The sequence below is a fragment of the Bubalus bubalis genome, chromosome 6 (genome assembly GCF_019923935.1).
Source record: "Bubalus bubalis isolate 160015118507 breed Murrah chromosome 6, NDDB_SH_1, whole genome shotgun sequence".
Classification (NCBI taxonomy): Eukaryota; Metazoa; Chordata; class Mammalia; order Artiodactyla; family Bovidae; genus Bubalus; species Bubalus bubalis.
Genome location: NC_059162.1, coordinates 113,155,437 through 113,173,034, shown reverse-complemented (window position 1 = coordinate 113,173,034; position 17,598 = coordinate 113,155,437). Strand labels below are relative to the sequence as shown.

The 17,598-nt window shown below is 48.8% G+C and overlaps 1 protein-coding gene across 5 annotated transcripts; it reads left to right on the top strand.

Annotated features, from left to right (window-relative positions):
• Positions 1-303: 303 nt before the first annotated feature.
• Positions 304-16,675, top strand: LOC102391301 (Holliday junction recognition protein). Of its 5 annotated transcripts, none has more exons than XM_045166195.1 (9): positions 304-461; positions 705-771; positions 3,353-3,408; positions 4,855-4,948; positions 5,763-5,827; positions 7,165-7,257; positions 7,886-7,964; positions 9,631-11,197; positions 15,838-16,675. In XM_045166195.1, exons 1-8 carry the CDS (start codon positions 366-368, stop codon positions 11,172-11,174), a joined length of 2,094 nt encoding a protein of 697 aa, XP_045022130.1. In that variant the 5' UTR covers positions 304-365; the 3' UTR covers positions 11,175-11,197; positions 15,838-16,675. The 5 variants fall into 5 exon arrangements, with proteins under 5 accessions (XP_045022130.1, XP_045022129.1, XP_045022131.1 ...); XM_045166194.1 differs by lacking the exon at positions 15,838-16,675 and adding an exon at positions 11,858-11,917; XM_045166197.1 differs by lacking the exons at positions 304-461; positions 15,838-16,675 and adding exons at positions 4,607-4,780; positions 12,934-13,209.
• Positions 16,676-17,598: the final 923 nt, after the last annotated feature.

Sequence of the window (17,598 nt, the reverse complement as noted above, 5' to 3'; positions counted from 1 at the left end):
TGCACGACGGGGGAAATCTTACTCGTCTGGCTCTATACTGATGAACAGGCAGAGGACTCGCCCAGGTAACACCAGGCCACCAAACTCCCAGAGAGCCGCTGCAGACCGCTTCCCACACCCCCAACCCCTCCTCCTCTCCTAACCGCTCCCGGGGCTCTCCCCGGGCAGGGCGCGGTCGGAAACGAGGGCACGGATTGGCCGGAGGGAGAGACGCCCCTGTTTGAAAGGCCCAATCAGAGGTCGGTCTTTCAAGAGACAGCCAATGGGAGACTTGAGGGGCGTGTCGGAAGGGCTATTTGAATCGCTACGCGGGCCGATGTTCCTTGTTCTGCTTCCTGCTGGGGTGGGGCTCTGGTCTGCGCGCCATGGAGGGCGAGGTCCTGGCGGAGGACGAGCTGCTGCGGAAGCTCCGGGACAGCCGCTGCCGCTTCCAGAGGCGCATGCAGCAGCTGATTGAGAAGGTGCGGCCCCTCCCGCTGGCGGGATGGAGGGGGAAGGAGGAGGGGTGGGAGGTGGAGGCAGGGACCGTGGGGCAGAGGGACTGGTCGGGGTGGGGGACCGAGGGGTTGGGGTGGGGGTTGGGGGGGGGTGGTGCTTCGGGGCTCCATAGACTTACAGCCTCGCGCTGGCGCCTTCTCAGCCCGGGTCAGGGGTTCCTCTCCGCCTTCCGATATAATGGGATGCCCCTTCTTCCTCTTCCGCAGTACAACCAGCCCTTCGAGGACGGCCCGGTGATTCAGATGTCTACGCTGACCTACCAGACGCCCCAGGGTACGAATCAGCACCCCCACCCCCAGCCTTTCTGAATTATTTATGGTTAAGTGTGTAACTGGAATAGTGTCTTAATAGAGTTTGGAATGCTGTCCCTGCTCTTTTGAAAATAAACCTGTTCACCTAATAAGCATTAATACATCTCTAGTTCCCTTGAACCTATCAATCACTTAAATTACTTATTTCCAATAGTTATTTATGAAGACAGAATTCCGATGACATATAGATGCATCCTGGTTAAGAATGCCCTTGTCTGGGTTTAGCATCCCGGCGGGTCATTTAATAGCCATCTCAGCTTGGGCTATTGCTTTAGCCAGGTTGTGAGTTGGTTTCTTCATCTGTAAAGTGGAAAGATAGTGACAGTAACAACTGCTTGGCTAGATATTGTGACATTTACAGGAGATGGAGCCTGGCACTAGTGAGCACTCTATTGACTGTTATTTGACCTGTTTAACTTGAGGTTCTGAGTACTTTGGAATTTGACCTGCATCCAAGGAGAAGGAGCCATCCTGTTTAATGCTTGATGTTGCAAACAGACTTAAATCATGGATTCTTTTGGGTAAATTTGCACTGGGTGAGGTCAGTGTCTATCATTCAGCCTTGTGCATGCGTGCTGAGTCGCTTCAGCCATGTCTGACTCTTTGAAACCCTGTGGACTGTAGCCCGCCAGGTTTCTTTGTCCATGGGATTCTCCAGGCAAGAATACTGGAGTGGGTTGCCATGCCATCCTCCAGGGGATCTTCCCGACCCAGGGATTGAACCCATGTCTCCTGTGTTGCCTGCATTGCGGGCAGATTCATTACCACTGAGCCACCCAGGAAGCCCTTCAGCCTTATTACTGACTCAATTTTACCTACTAATGAAAGCAAATCTCAGACCCAGTTCTGCTGTATACTGGACAGACAGACACAAATCATTTCCTAATGAAGTGGAATCCTGGCTCTGCTTTCTTAGCTGGACCAGCCACACCCTAAGTGAAAAGTTTTTATAGACGGAAGCTAATGTATTCCAACGGTAAGTTTTTTTGTTCATCTGGCCTGTGTCTAACCTTAAGGCTGGACACAGGAGTATGTAGAAATCATCCCTAAGTGTGCTATCAATAGGCTTTAGTGTGTTCTCTTGACTTGTTTATGGAAGGATGGGCAGTGTCTGAAATATTTTGGTCAATCCACGAATCTTAAGCATCACCAGTTTCACCAGTGAAAACTCATTTCGGACTCCAGTTAGATAAGAACAAGAACGGTAGCCAAAGCAGGAAGCACTTTAGCATGTGGAAGACCTCCTGGAGAGCTTGTACAGATTCACTGACAGTGATGCTAAATGTGGATTCCGTGGTTCTTTGTTCCTACAACCTTCTTGCTGATGGGAGCACAGGTCCCCTGACCTGTAACTTTCCCTGAAGAGGTACTCAGGGAGTGGTCTTCCTGACTACGTGCTAGCTGACCACCCTTGCAGGGCGAATTCCTGTAATTTAAAGCAAGTTCCAATCTACACAGTAGGGTAGGCTTCTAACAGTCACAGGTTTTTGATTCTCAACAACCCTGCTGGGTAGGCACTGTTAGGATCATTGTTTCATAGAAGAGAGTCCAGCAGAGAGAAATCAAGGAACTTGCCCGTGTCACTCAGCCAAAGTAGCAAAGATTTGATTTGAGTCCAAGCATCTCTGCCAGGGGTCACTCTGTTCTGGAAAAGCCAAAAGGCATAGTAGAGTCACTCCCCCCGGTTTCCCAGCCGGGCCACACCATGCGGACAAATAGCCTGGGCTGGTTATTTCACTTTCTCCTTGCCTCTGTCTCCATCTATACAGTGAACCTGGTGAGTGTCTATCCAAAGGAATTAGGAGTAGCATACAAGGCATGTGTCTGTGAGTTGTGAATGCTGAATGGGGTGTACTTGGAGAAGATTTAGACTAGAGCCTGGAACAGTAAGCACCAAGTGAATTTTTGCTGCTGTTATCAACAACCATCTCAAGCCTCGCAACTCAATGATCCATTCTTTATTAATTTGAATTTACCTAGGAGCCAGTGGAGGTTTGGGGAGTATCTTGCCCAGATTCTGCTGGCTAGTGAGTGCAGGGCTCCAAAACTCAGCATTTACTCCTGTGCCTATGACTGGTTCTACAATGTGTAGGTCGCCCCAAGAAAGCACTTATTCTGTCCATGGAGTAGAAAGTTTGCCCTTGAAAAATGCCTTCAGTATCTCTCTGTGTAGTATATAGATTGCTCTCAATACATGTGTTCTGAGGATAGCGCTTGGCATACATATGTTCCTTGTTTCTGTTTCATTTCTGGCTTAATCCTGGGTTCAATGAGCTGCTCCCTAGAGGCAGGAGAGGTTTTCATTTGTGATAAATTTGTCTGGTGTGGATTTTTGAAATCTCATAGAGATGAGATTTTCCTCTTTGAGACTTTCAACCTCACGAAGATGAGAAACAAGAGAATGTCAGTAACGTGGCTTGGTTGGATCTTGGTCTTATTAGATCTTTCCTTTGCCTGTCCGTTAGGTTTTCTTTGAGTACAAATTAAGCTGAAGCTCAGTGTTCATGATGACTTAAATGGTAATTACTATTTGTTTTTTTAAGGATTGCGAATTTGGGGTGGAGGACTAGTGGAAAGAAGAAGCACAGGATACATGCAGGTATTTAATGTCAAGTTTTATTGCCAGCATGCCTTGCTGGAGAGGAAGGTTGATGTGAATAAAGGTGGAGATGAGCTGGAGCTGCACCCAGGGCCCACGGGGTGTGTTGTTCCATGGTTTCCCCACCTTGTGTTTTCAGTCTCTCACTTGTGTCCAACTCTTTGCAACCCTGTGGACTGTAGCCCGCCAGGCTCCTCCATCCATGGGGATTCTCCAGGCAAGAATACTGGAGTGGGTAGCCTATCCCTTCTCCAGGGGGACTTTCCAAACCAGGAACTGAACTGGAGTTTCCTGCATCGCAGGCAGACTCGTTTAGGGTCTGAGCCACCACGGAAGCCCCTTTCTCCTGTTAACCGCCCTGATTTCTTGTGTGTAAGGATTTACTGAGACGCGTGTCTTCTGCTGCAACTGTGATGCTTCCAGACACGGGACAGCTCCGGAAACGCCATCAGGCCCCACCTCTCCCGAGGCAAAGGCGGTGACCTCCCCAGGCGGGGTTCACAGACATCCAGGAGGTGATGCCCCAGGGCCGCCCTTAAAGGGACAGGCCTCGCCATGTTCTTACTCCTGCCCTTGCAAGGCTAGGCGGCCTAAAAGATTTTAGCCAATCCGGCATCTTGAATTCTCAAATTTCCCTAACGAGAGCCCCTCCATGGCATTAGTTATGGTTACTAGCAAGGCTTGGAGAAGGGAATGGCAATCCACTCCAGTATTCTTGCCTGGAGAATCCCATGGACAGAAGTCTGGCGGGCTACAGTCCATGGGCTCACAATGAGTTGGACACAACTGAGCGACTAATGCAACGCAATACAACTACCAAGGCTGGTGGGCAGATCAGGCTCTCGGGGGCGTGTGGGGAGTGTACCACCTCCTTGGAACTGGCCTGCTGACCACCCCGCAGACTGAGTCCTGGTCAGGGCAGCTGACCGCCCTGTAGCTGGAGTTCAGCTGGAAGGTGGCTCCATACGCCATGGTCCCACCACACACTGAAGCTTTTAAATGAATTGTAGGTCTCACAACATGGTCAAGCCACTGTTAAGATTAAAAGTCACAGAAAGTCCCCCAGGGGCCTCTGGAATTCCCAGCTTCTACCTGAGGGTTTGGGGACCGTACTGTCCTGTTTGGTTTGGGCCCTGAGCTCACCGCCTTGCCAGGGCCGAGCTGGACCTGGTCACTCTCACTTTCCTGCTCCCATCAGTCACCATCCAAGTGGTTTCTGAGACAGCAGCCCTGGGCACCACCAGAGGAAGACAGCTCTGTTCCTTCTCCAAGGGGAAGCTCAACTATCTGCTAGGAGTCTTGAGGCCTTAGATGCTGGAATGTTCTAGAAGAGAAGCCCCCGGAAAACTGCCTTTTCTCTCATACACTAAAGGTGGGGATCGGAGGTATTTTACTTGACGGTTGATTTGAAATACATTATGTCTGAACCAAGCTTATCTTATCAAGGGCTCTCCGGTGAAGATGGATGGCAGGACAGATGGGTCCGTGCAAGTCCCAGCCGGAGATCTCGAGCTTCCCTCTTCTGACACACCAGCCGACGGTGAGTGGTCCTGGTGCTGGAAAGCTGTATTGGGGTGTGGGGGCTGATGGGGGGATGTGTCTCTGTCTGCCTCCACCTCCAAGTCTAGGCTCCTCACTATGACTTTCTCCAAGTCTATTTGAAAAACTAAAACCTTTGAAAAGTCCCTTGTGGTTCCTTTTCAACTCATCTAGGGAGCCATCTTACTCACAGTTCCATCATGCTGCTGGACACAGAAAGACTCCGGAGATGTTTGCTCATGGGTGTCATTCGTTTACCAGTATTAATCCAGATTTCAACTCCGTAAAGCCTTAGGTCCGTGAATTCCCTGGGATCCTTAAAATAATTAGGTTCTTGAGCTGAACTGTCCAGTGTGGTAACCACTAGCCACCCATGACTATTCGAATTCATTTAAAATGAAGTCAAATTTAAAATGCAGTTCCCAGACTCACTAGCCATATTCCAAGTGTTCAGCCGCCACGTGTGGCTCTCGGCTGCCATACTGGACAGCGGGGGGGACTTTTCCATCATTGCAGAAAGTTCTATTAGACGGTGCTGGCCTACAGGCACTCAGCTTTCAGGATGAGAGGCCATCGAAAGAGCAGAGGTTTTACAAAAAGCTGCTTTCCCTGGTGTCCCTGACTCGGAGCATATTCCTGTTCTGATGGCTTCCCTGTGTGGCCACAGATGACTGCGTCCCTGTTACAAGGGACCGCTTGAAGCAACAGGAGTTTTCACAGCAGTATATACTCAAGTAATGCCAAAACTATCCTTAGGAGAAAATATACATGCTTTCTTAAGACATTCTGATGGAAATTTCCTCTTTTGCTTCTAGATTCAAAAAGCAGTGATGCTGATACACCTTTCTTCCAGGAAGAAGTGATTGCTGGGAACTTAATGGTGAGCCCTGTCTTTGGTTAACGAAGGGACGGAGTTGGGGCTTGGGGACAGGTGAACATTCTCGTGACCGGCATGTTCCTCCAGGCCCGCTTCTGAGGCTCACTCTTTGCTAACGCCACCCCTCAAGTCTCAGCGCCCCCCATTCAGATCCCCTAAGGCAGCAAGTTGACCCTTCGCAGGTTAGCACTTACGGCCCGGGATCAAGTCTATCTTACCGGGCCTTGTCAATGTTGAGTGCTGCTCTGCACACAGAACAACCCCAGCTGTGGTTCCCAGTGCGCCTTTGGCCTGGACAAACCTCGCCGTGTGGAGAGTTGGGTTCTAGGTCGGTCGTACCCTGTAGAGATGCTGTCACAGGGGAGGTGCTCTGGGAAGTGTTTCCGGGTCAGCCCTCGGGTTGGACGAGATGCACGGGACAGAATCCACCCAAGTCTCTGACCTGCCCCCCATGTCAGATGCTAGAACAGCTGGCGTGTGGTTTTCCTCTAAACTCACTCCTTTTGTAGAGGTTTCCCATGTACCCAGGTGTGACCTGTCGTGTCTAACTAGAATCGGGGGGTGGCCCTGGGTGAGGAGAGGGCTGCTTTTGGAGGTATTTTGTCGGAGTGGTAGTGAAGGGGAGTAGGCAGTCGAGGTGCCAGCCTTTCCCTGGGGTGTTAATGTTCCCCCCACACCAGCTGCAGCCCTGGCCCTGACTCCTCACCCCCACCCCCACCCCCGGTGCACAGCAGAGACCGAGGCCTCCTATTTCCAATGCACAGCAGGTGAGGGGCAGGAGAGGCCACTGTCCCTGTCCCTTGAGTAGGACAGTGAACTTCTTTTGTTGTTGTTTTTTTCCTTTCTGATTTTATATTTTGGATGCGGCACATGGGATCTTAGTTCCCTGACCAGGAATCGAACCCATACCCTGTGCAGTGGAAGCACAGAGTCTTAACCACTGGCCTGCGGGGAAGCCACTGAACTTCTTGTCTGGTAGACGCAGCAGCTGGGATTGGCCCTAGCAGTTGTGTCCAAAACTCACCTAAGATTATCGATTCTTTTTTTTTTTCTGATGCTAGTCATATTGTCAAAAACTTCTCCAAACTGGTATGTTTTGTTTTTCTATTTCCTTTTGAATTGGTCCCTCTGGGTAAATTCCCTAAAGCTGGATCCCAGGTCAGGTAGATTTTCAGAGGGGCTGGAACACTCTACTGCTAACAGCGGGAAGTGCAGAAGTGACTTTGAGGAACTGCGTGTAAACACATATGCATTGCTGACTGTGGCAGTGTGTTCCCGAGCCCCAGAGCTCAGCCATGCCCAACCGCGCTCACAGATACTGACTTCTGTCTCGGTGTCAGCCTGCAGTGCCCTGGAGCCCTTCGAAAAATGAGCTGAGAAGGAAGTACTTGACGCAAGTGGATATCCTACTGCAGGATGAAGGGTGTTTGGAGGTAATGTGTCCCTGAGTGTGTCCTCAGAGCAAACTGTAGGCTAGAGACCCAGTGAGGTGTGATTATGTCTGGTTTACTCCAGAGCCTGTAAAGACCATCTCAGTTTCCAAACTCTTTGGCTCACAGCCTCCCCGATGCCTGCTCTTCCTGAGTAGACACTCCGGGTCCCCTCAGGCAGCGGAATCGACTGCCCGCCATGTTCTGGGCTGCTTACAGGGTCCACTAGGGCCCCAGCCCTTGGGCAGAAGGTTTTGAAGCTGCACAATTCATCCCGGTTCGGTCATGCTCCGTCTGTGGTTGGGGAGCAGTTCCTGTGGGCTTGATACTGGGGGATGGGGCGGCCAGAGCTGACACTTAGCAAAGCCTTTGTTAAAGTCATTTGCTTTGGCTTCCCTGGTAGCTCAGACGGTAAAGCATCTGCCTCCAATGCGGGAGAGCTGGGTTCGATCCCTGGGTCAGGAAGATCCCCTGGAGAAGGAAATGGCAACCCACTCCAGTACTCTTGCCTGGAAATATCCCATGGACAGAGGAGCCTGGTAGGCTACAGTCTGTGGGATCGCAAAGAATCAGACACGACTGAGCGACTTTTCTGTTTTCTTTTTGTTAAAGTCATTTGCTTTGGTTTCAGTATGCTGGTTACGGAGAGGGAAAGGACACCCATGTGACCCTGGCCCCATCATTGGCCTCGCCCGCCAGACCTGCCCAGGGTAAGTGCGACATAGAAGCAGACCATTCACTTTCAGTAGCTTGACAGCGCCTTAGCTGGGCACCACCCCCCACCCCACCCCCGTGTTTGCTGGGCATGTTTCATCACCGTGAACTATCAGAGACACGTGGGCATCATAGGTGCATTATTACTAAGAAAGGAAGTCCCCTTTGTTGGCATTCTTCTATAAAACAGGCTGAACTCTGTCCCTTCTGTTTCCTTTTTTCCCCTTACTTTATTCTTCCCAACATGCTTTTCCTTCTTCTAACTTTTCCAGAATCAGTAAGAACTCATGGACTTTTTTTTAATTCACATATTGGAATCTATTGTCCATTTTCATCTCACGTTCAGCCTGGAGGAGCCCCTTCCACTCTGGCTTTGGATGCTCTGACCTGTCCCCAGGGGTTCTGAGCCCTTCATCCCCCACCCTGACTCCAGAGCGGCCTCCCTCCTCCCTGACAGTGGGCTCATTTGGTTGGTCACAAAGCACCAAGTAGCTTCAGAATCACAGCACCTGGTATCGACTCTGCTCGACAATGAGCCGAAGAAGGTTCTGGATCTCCAAGCAGCATTTTTATCCTCGGACCTTGTCCCACAGGGGGACCATGTTCAGGGTTATTTGGATTCTATTTTCTCTTCTGATGGTTGTCAGTTTGACAGAGAGATAGGGTCATTTTTCCCTCCTATGTTCATCTTTAGAGTCATCCTCATCTTTGTTGGTTTGATTTTACTTTTTTATTATATAAAACATTTAACATGATGCAAAAATCAAAGCTGTGCGAAGAGCTGTATTCAGGAGGCCTGTGTCTTTCTCCAGCTTCCCCACTGACTCAGCTGTAAAGAATCTGCCCACTGATGCAGGAGATGTGGGTTCAGTCCCTGGGTTGGGAAGATGCCCTGGAGAAGGAAATGGCTACCCATGCCAGTATTCTTGCCTGGGAAATCCCATGGATAGAGGACTTTGGTGGGTTACAGTCCATGGGGCCACAAAGAGGCAGGCACGACTGAGTGACTAAGCAACAACAAATCCCTTCCCCACACACTCCTGTCGGCAGGCAGGGTCATTATTATCTGGTTTCTAATTAGTCTTTGACAAGGAAACCATTTCTAAACTGTCATACAGGGAAGAAAGACTCCTTTTAGGAAGGTCAATGGACAGTGAATTGTTTTGATAGCTAGAAAAAAAATTTCTGAGAAGAGTCTATTCCCAAATATTTGTGAAATTTTGTTGCTTTTGTTTTTTTTGTATTGCTTTAAAAAAAAAACCACAATGTTAGACTCCTGAAACTAACATAATGTTATATGTGAATTATATCTCAGTTAAAACTAATAACTTTTTTAAAAAACCCATGCTGGTCATGATCCAGCCTTCATTTCCCTGATCTCTGTGTGTGAAAGTGTCAGTCGCTCAGTCGTGGCCAACTCTCTGTGACCCCATGGACTATAGCCCGCCAGGCTCCTCTGTCCATGAGATTCTCCAGGCTAGAATACCGGAGTGGGTTGCCATGCCCTTCTCCACAGGATCTTGCTGACCCCAGGCTCAAACCCTGGGGTCTCCAGCATTGCAGGCAGATTCTTTGTCACGGGAGCCACCAGGGAAACTGATCTCTGCATGTGGACGGCTGTAAATGGTCATGCGGCTTTGCCTTGTGTGTGTATTTCTCCAGGATACTGCAAGGACGTCTCTGAAGACAGCCCTGGGGGTCCACTCCAGCCGCCTCCATCACCCAAGGAGGGTGACGCCTCTCACTCCTGCTCAGCAGGCCAGGCCATGATGCCGAGGGGCGACGGCATCCCCTTACAAGGGACCGGTGGAGGCAGCTTCTCAAGCAGCCCCTGCTCCGAGGCGGAGGATGTGTGCAACGCGACGCTCAGCGACCTGTACGCGGGCATGCTGCACTCCATGAGCCGGCTGCTGGGCGCCAGGCCCTCCTGCATCATCTCCACCAAGACGCTCATCGGCCAGAACTGGAGCTTCAGGCGGAGGCACCCGTGTAAGGGCAGAATGAACAGAACGAGCTGCCGAGGAGGGGGGCGCTCTCGGCGGAGCCCCCAGGAGAGACGTCCACCCTGCTCCGAGCCCCTGGAGGATGCAGGGACCTTAAGAGATCGTGGGAACTTGCCCGATGTTTCTGCGCCTAAGACGGGTTTAAAATCAGGAAGGGCTCTTCTCAAAGGAAACAAACCCCAGATCCATACATTCACTCCACCTTGGAAGGAGCTTCAGGGAATGCCCCAGAAGCATTCATCATTGACTTACTTAGACTCCAAAACGGTGTCTCCTCTTGATCAGGAAAACAGATTCGTGACCTTAAAGTGGTTGATTTCTCCTGTAAAAGTAGCTTCCAGGCCCAGAATCCTGCGGGGCCAGGCGGGGAGTCGTTTTAAGGAAATTGAGATCAAATTTGACAAGCTTCATCAGGAGTATTGCTTGAGTCCTGGGAAGCAGCTCAGCCTGACTTACCCATCTGGCTCGGCTGTGGATGTGTACCGAGGTGGTCCCACGAGCCCTGGTAGCCCCCAAGGCTTAGAAGCCCACAGGCTGAGCAGCCCTCTCTGCAAATCAAAAGCTAAGAGGTTGAGTGAGGCCTCTGAAGGCCTGGGCAGAAGATCCATCAGAGTGGGTAGCTGCCTGCCGAAGAGTGAGTCCTTCCTCTCACTTTCAAAGACCAACCCCACCTGCAGCGCGGGCCGCCCAGAGCGGACTGTTGACCTTGTTTATCCAGAAAGTGATTCAGGAAAGTTTCAGGAATCGGTATCACTCAGCAAAGCCATTTCAGTACCCAGGGTACAACCTCTAGTCTTTGCCAGGGATCGCTACGATGATATTAAAGAAAAATTTGACAAGCTTCATCGGCAGTATTGCCAAAAGTCGCCTCAGCAGACACAGGCGCCTTCAGATAAAGCACGTGCGGGAGTTCGATATCAAAAAGAAGGCTTCTCAGTGAAGTTCAACCCAGACTCTGGCTGTTGGGGTCCCCCGAGCCTGTCATCCTCACCCCAGCAGAGCGTAAAAAGCCCCCTGGCTTCCAACACAGTTGGGGCCCCTCCATCCATAGACATTGCTCTTGCTGCTGGGTCGGGCCATCAGGTCCCCTCAAAGCGATGCCGATTATCAGACCCTCAGGTGTGCGGAGAGGGGGCCAGACCCTGGAGTTTCTCACCTGTGGGCAGAGCCATGCCAAGGCCCCGGGAGGAGGTCGACTCTTAAAGCCCAAATGGGAAGAGAAGAAGGTGCGTTTACCTTTGCTGAATATGGGTGTTTGACAACTCTTAGGTGTTAATTTTCCAAATGTTCTCCCAAATTCTTTTCCTTCCTCTAACATCAGCATTTTTACACATCTCCCACTGAAATGCACTTTGCGGGTATTTCTAAAAAGTGTCCCTTAAGACGCTATCCGTCCTCAGCAAACTGTCATTTCCAGCTTCTTTATCTCACACTCAGAAAATTACTGTTGGGCGTGAAACGGATCTGGGAGTTGATGCCTCTGTGCTCACTTGTCACTGCTTTGTGAGAACAGAGTAGGAGCCAGCCCGCAGAGAGCCCACAGCCTCCTGCCCTCCACATCGAAGCCCATCTGAGCCCCCACCTCGGCCTCGGTTTAGCTTGTGCAGGTCCCTTAAGCTGAAGCTTTATGCTGTCTGCACCATTTTCTCCAGAGACAAGCTGAGGAGGGGGTGGACAGGCTGCTGTGAGCTCCTAAACTCCCTCAGGTGGGCGCCACCTTCCCCAGAGAGCATTTCAGTGCATCACACGTGGGGCTCCTGACAACGCATCTGAGGCCGCGTCACTCCGCAGGCTGATGGGATCTGACTGGGTTTGGTTTGGCAGCTCCTTCCAGAACTACGATACAAACATGCTTAACTATTTTCTGTATTTTTTTCTTCTTTCAGTTCAGTTCAGTTGCTCAGCCGCGTCCAACTCTGACCCACATGGACTGCAGCACACCAGGTTTCCCTGTCCATCACCAATTCCTGGAGCTTGCTTAAACTCATGTCCATCGACTCAGTGATGCCATCCAACTATCTCATCCTCTGTCATCCCTTTCTCCTCCCACCTTTGATCTTTCGCAGCATCAGGGTCTTTTCAGGGTCATGAGTCAGTTCTTCACATCAGGTGGCCAGTCTTGGAGCTTCAACTTCAGCATCAGTCCTTCCAATGAATATTTAGGACTGATTTCGATTGACTGGTTGGATCTCCTTGCAGTCCAGGGGACTCCCTACTTAATATTCTCTGCTAAATATTATATATTTATTGAGGAAAAGGACCAAATCTTCCTGAGCTGTGAACCCAAACTCCACGCACCAGGCTGTGTTGATCCCTTTTTACACCTTCTTTCTTTAAGCCCCACTTGAACCCTTTGTTTAGATAGGCTCTGTCCAATGGGCGGTGCTAGTTCGTCTTTTTATAAATAAGGAAATGTGGTCTTGTGTGTGTGTGTTCCAGCTGTGCCGGGTCTTATTTGCAGCATGAGAGTACTTACTTGCGGCACATGGAATCTTAGCGCCCCCACCAGGGATTGAACTGGGTCCCCAGCATTGGGAGTGTGGAGTCTTAGCCACCGGGCCACCAAGGAAGTCCCCAAGGAAATGTAGCGTTAACTCCTGAATCCGTACAGGCATGCATGGCTGGGCCAGGATTTGAAAGCCCATGGTCTTAACCACCAGTTTGCGCTGCCTGCTTGAGGAACTACTGTTACTATTGTTCCTTTACATTCCTTCGGGTATTTATAATAACTCAAATATTCATGTATATTCAATGGAGTAAATATATCTTCCCCTGGAAAAGAGAATGGCTACCCACTCCAGGATTCTTGTTTGGAGAATCCCATGGGCAAAGGAGCCTGGTGGGTTCCATGGTTTTGCAAAGTTGAACACAACTGAATGACTAACACAAATAAATAACAGTTAAGCTTTGGGGAGCCGGCACTGGGATTTCTAGTGAAATTGTACTGAATTTTTCCCCCTAGAGGAAAGAATGACACATCTTTCAGGATGGAGGAGACAAATGATTTCGTGTCAGAAAAACCCAAAGCTGAAAATCTATTGCCAAGTTATTTTGGAGTATTCCCTCTGCACTAACTGATTTTTGTGTATTTTTTAATTCTCAAGAAAATCCGAGAACTTGCTTTACTTATCTGCCCTTCAAAGCAAATTTAAATGAAATTGGTTCCATTGACGTGACTCTGGATTTTTGGAAATTATTTGAATAAAGTTGCTCAAATAAAGTTTTTAATGTTATCGTTTACAGGTCTATTTTTCTCATATTTTCTTTGTTAAATTTACACGTGACCAGAAATCCTCCTTTACCTTTCCTATTTCCTCAGAGAAGTTTTTTCTGAAACCTAGTTTTAAGCCCTAGAAAGAAAGTCCAGCTGCTTAGCCTTTTAAATTCAGGCCAGCAGGACTTGACATCTTCCATATTTGTTATTGTTACTCAGTCGCTAAGTCATGCCCACCTCTTTGCAACCCCATGGACTGCAGCACAGCAGCCTTCCCTGTCCTCCCCCGTCTCCCAGTGGAGGTCGCTCAGTGGTGTGCAGCTCTTTGCGACCCCATGGACTATACAGTCCATAGAATTCTCCAGGCCAGAAGACTGTCTCCCAGAGTTTGCTCAAATTCATATCCATTGAGTCGGTGATGCTATCTAACCATCTCATCCCCTGCCACCCACTTCTGTTGCCTTCAATCTTTCTCCAGCATAAAGGTCTTTTCCATTGAGTCGGCTCTTTGCATCAGGTGGCCAAAGTAACGGAGCTTTAGCTTCAGCATCAGACCTTCCAATATTAGGAGGTAGCAAATTGAATCACCGGTCAACTCACCCATAAAAGCAATTCCAAACAGCTTAATATTTTTAGATGAAAACGTAAACAGTCCTGTGATGTCCCAAAACACCTGCAGCCACTTAACACCTGTGACAGCTGATGATTTTCATTAGAGCTGTTTATAATAGAGTTTATAAGAGAGTATCACAGTGACTTTTTTTTAACTTGTATACCCTTTAATTTTGTTTGCTTTTTCGATAGACATAGCACTTTAAAAAGTTTAATAAATGCAAATATCCCTTTTTAAAATACTTATGTATTTATTTGGCTGCACCTGTTCTTAGCTGCAGTGTGCGGGATCTTCAGTCTTCGTTGTGGTCTGTAGGATCTACCTCCCTGACCCCAGCCCCCTGCATCAGGAGCAGAGTCTTAGCCGCTGGACCACCAGAGACATCCCAGCATTTAAAAGTTTTAATTCTTGTTTTGATTTTTTTCAGTTGTAAAGACAGTTTCTCATCTAGGTCATCATAAGATACAGACGGTTAAAATTTATTTATCTTTAATTGGCGGATCATTGCTTTACAACACTGTGCCTTAGCTTAGCATGAAATCAGCCACAGGTGTATGTATGCCCCTCCCTCTTGAACCTCCCTTCCACCTCCCACCCCATCCCACCCCCTCTAGGTTATCACAGAATGTTGGATTTGAGCTCCCACATCGTATGACACATTTTCACTGGCCATCTATGGTAATGTGTGTGTTTCAATGATACTCTCTCAATCCATCCCACCCACTCCTTCCCCTCTGTGTCCACAAGTTTCTCCTCTGTGTTTGCATCTCCATTGCTGCCCTGCAGATAAGTTCACAAGTACCATCTTTCTAGGTTCCATATATATGTGTTAATATGTGGTATTTGTCTTTCTCTTTTTGACCGACTTCACACTGTATAACAGGCTCTCGGTTCATCCACCTCATTAGAACGGACTCAAATGCATTCCTTTTTATAGTTGAGTAATATTCCATTGTGTGTATATACCACAGCTTCTTTATCCGTTCATCTGTCAGTGGACATCTACATTGCTTCCGTGTCCTCACTATTGTAAATAGCGCTGCAGTGAACACTGGGGTACACGTGTCCTTTTCAGGTGAGGTTTCCCAGGGTATACGCCCAGTAGTGGGATTGTTGTGTCATATGGTAGTTTTATCCCTAGTATTTTAAGCAGTCTCCATACTGTTCTCCATAGAGGCTATATCAAGTTGCATTTCTGCTAACAGTGCAGGAGGTTTCCCGTTTTTCCACACCTTCTCCAGCATTTATTGTTTGTGGATTTTTCTGATGATGGCCATTCTGACCTGAGTGTGGTGATACCTCATTGTAGTTTTGATTTGCATTTCTTTACTAATAAGTGATGTTGAGCATCTTTTCACGTGTTTATTAGTCATCAATGGGTCTTCTCGGGAGAAATGTCTGATTAGGTCCTCTGCCCACTTTTTAATTGAGTTGTTTTCCTGGTTTTGAGCTGAAGGAGCTGCTTGTATATTTTGGAGATTAATCCTTCGTCACTTGTTTTGTTTGCTATATTTTCTCCCATTCTGAAGGTTGTTTTTTCATCTTGTTTATAGTTTCCTTCGTTGTGCAAAAGCTTTTTAGTTTACTTAATGGACAGTAACTTGTAAATAGGAGAAGGCAATGGCACCCCACTCCAGTACTCTTGCCTGGAAAATCCCATGGACGGAGGAGCCTGGTGGGCTGCAGTCCATGGGGTCGCTAAGATTCGGACACGACTGAGCGACTTCACTTTTACTTTTCACTTTCATGCATTGGAGAAGGAAATGGCAACCCACTCCAGTGTTCTTGCCTGGAGAATCCCAGGGACGGGGGAGCCTGGTGGGCTGCCATCTATGGGGTCGCACAGAGTCAGACATGACTGAAGCAACTTAGCAGCAGCAACTTTTAAATAAAATCTTGCAAATATTCACAATACAGTGACAAAACCCATGTACCAACATCCTGAGTAAATGGTTGCTAATACGTTGCTGTGTGTAAAGCTGTTTTAAGTTGATTAAAGATTAAGTTGCACACCTTTCCTTCCCATCCCCCTACCCGAGGTGACGCTCTCCCTGTATGGATGTACCCTTTCCGCCCACATCTTTACACTGCAACGTCACCTGCGGCCATAACAAAACACCAGAGACCGGGTCCTTAAACAACAAAACTTTGCTTCTGGAGATGAAGGCTGAGATCCAGGAGCCAGCACAGTTGGGCTCTGGGAGGACCCACTTCCTGGCCTGCAGACGGCTTCCTTCTCATGTCACGTGGAGAGAGAAGGAGCTACCTAGTGTCTTTTATAAAGGGCACCAATCTTGTCATGGGGGCCCCACCCTCAGGACCTCAATCAAGCCCAGTCACCTCCCAAACCAGCCTCCTACTGGCTTTTCAAGCATCCTCTTATGACACTGTTTTTTTAATTTGCTGTATTACTGATTTGGGTATATTCTGTTTGCCAATCTGGTTATATGAACCAACCTAGTTTTATATCAATTGCAAGTAACTTCTTCCAACTGTGACTTACTTAACTTTATGATATTTTATTATACAGAAGATAAATTTATTTTAACTTTTATGTTGATATGTTATATTTTCATTTTTAGTCAAGAAATTTTTTTTTTTTTTTGCACTGCATGGCATGAGGCTCTTAGTTCCCCAACCAGGGACAGAACATGAGCTCCCTGCAGTGGAAGCATGGAGTTTTAATCACTAAATCACCAGAGAAGTTCCAGAAGATATATTATAACTTAGAAAAGTTAATCCTTTATTTTTAACTGGTTTCTCTTATTACTTTAAAAGACATCCTACTCTACTCTCAGGATCAAAATGACTATATTGTCTTAAATTTTTGCTTTCTGAGTTTAGGTCTATAAACCATCTGGAGATGTTTTGCACAGGCATGAATGGAATTGATCAGAGACCTGACTGTGCAATTGTACGGCTTCCCCCAGGACCTATAGTGAAGGGCACATTCCTTTCCGGCTGTGTCACTGGGACTTGAGTCTTCCAGCAGCCACTATCTTCATCACTTGGCAGGAAATAACTTCACTGTCTATTCCCTGGGCATGACCAAGAGTGTGAGACCAGTCTGCCGGGAAGCCTCCAATGCAGGTTGGTTTTCTGGACGGCTTTGCAATCCTCCCACCCATGGGCCCAGGGTGGTGACCGCCTTGGGCTGTTACAGGGGGACTGGTTTGGAAATCCCACCTTCATCTGCTCTGGGGACAACCCGAGACTGTCCTGCTGGCAGCATGAGTATAGGAAGAGTTTCCCTGCCCTTCTCCCCTGCCTGTTTCTTGGACTTGAAGGTAATTCCTCCCTTTGGCCCTTCGTGGGTTCTGCTCCAGGCCTCGCTGTGTCCCTTCCCATTCTGGCCCAGTGGACCCTGATATGAAAGAGATGAGGGTGGACGGTGTGGTGTCACTTCCTCCCTGAGGCCCCCCCGAGTGACACCCTGTGGACGGGCACCGGCACTGCCCCCAGTGGAGGCCGCCCTCCCTCACCCTGGGTGCATCATGGTCGCTGGAGACGTCTCCTTTCCCTTTAAGAGCGGGGCTCCTGGAAGCAGGGCTGGACAGCAGCAGGGCTCCCCTGGCCACCCCAGCACAGAGCCTGGCAGTGGACACACCATCCATGTGGGAGGAACTGAAATGCAGTGAAGACACAAAGGGGACCCAGATCCTCTGGCCGCACACACATACACACACACAAACACTCAGGGGACACAGGAATGAAATCCCCGCTAGGACTGAAATTTCCCTTCACCCCACTGTCTCAGCTCTGGGGTGTCATCTCCTTGAAGTCAGGAATCTGCTCCCCAA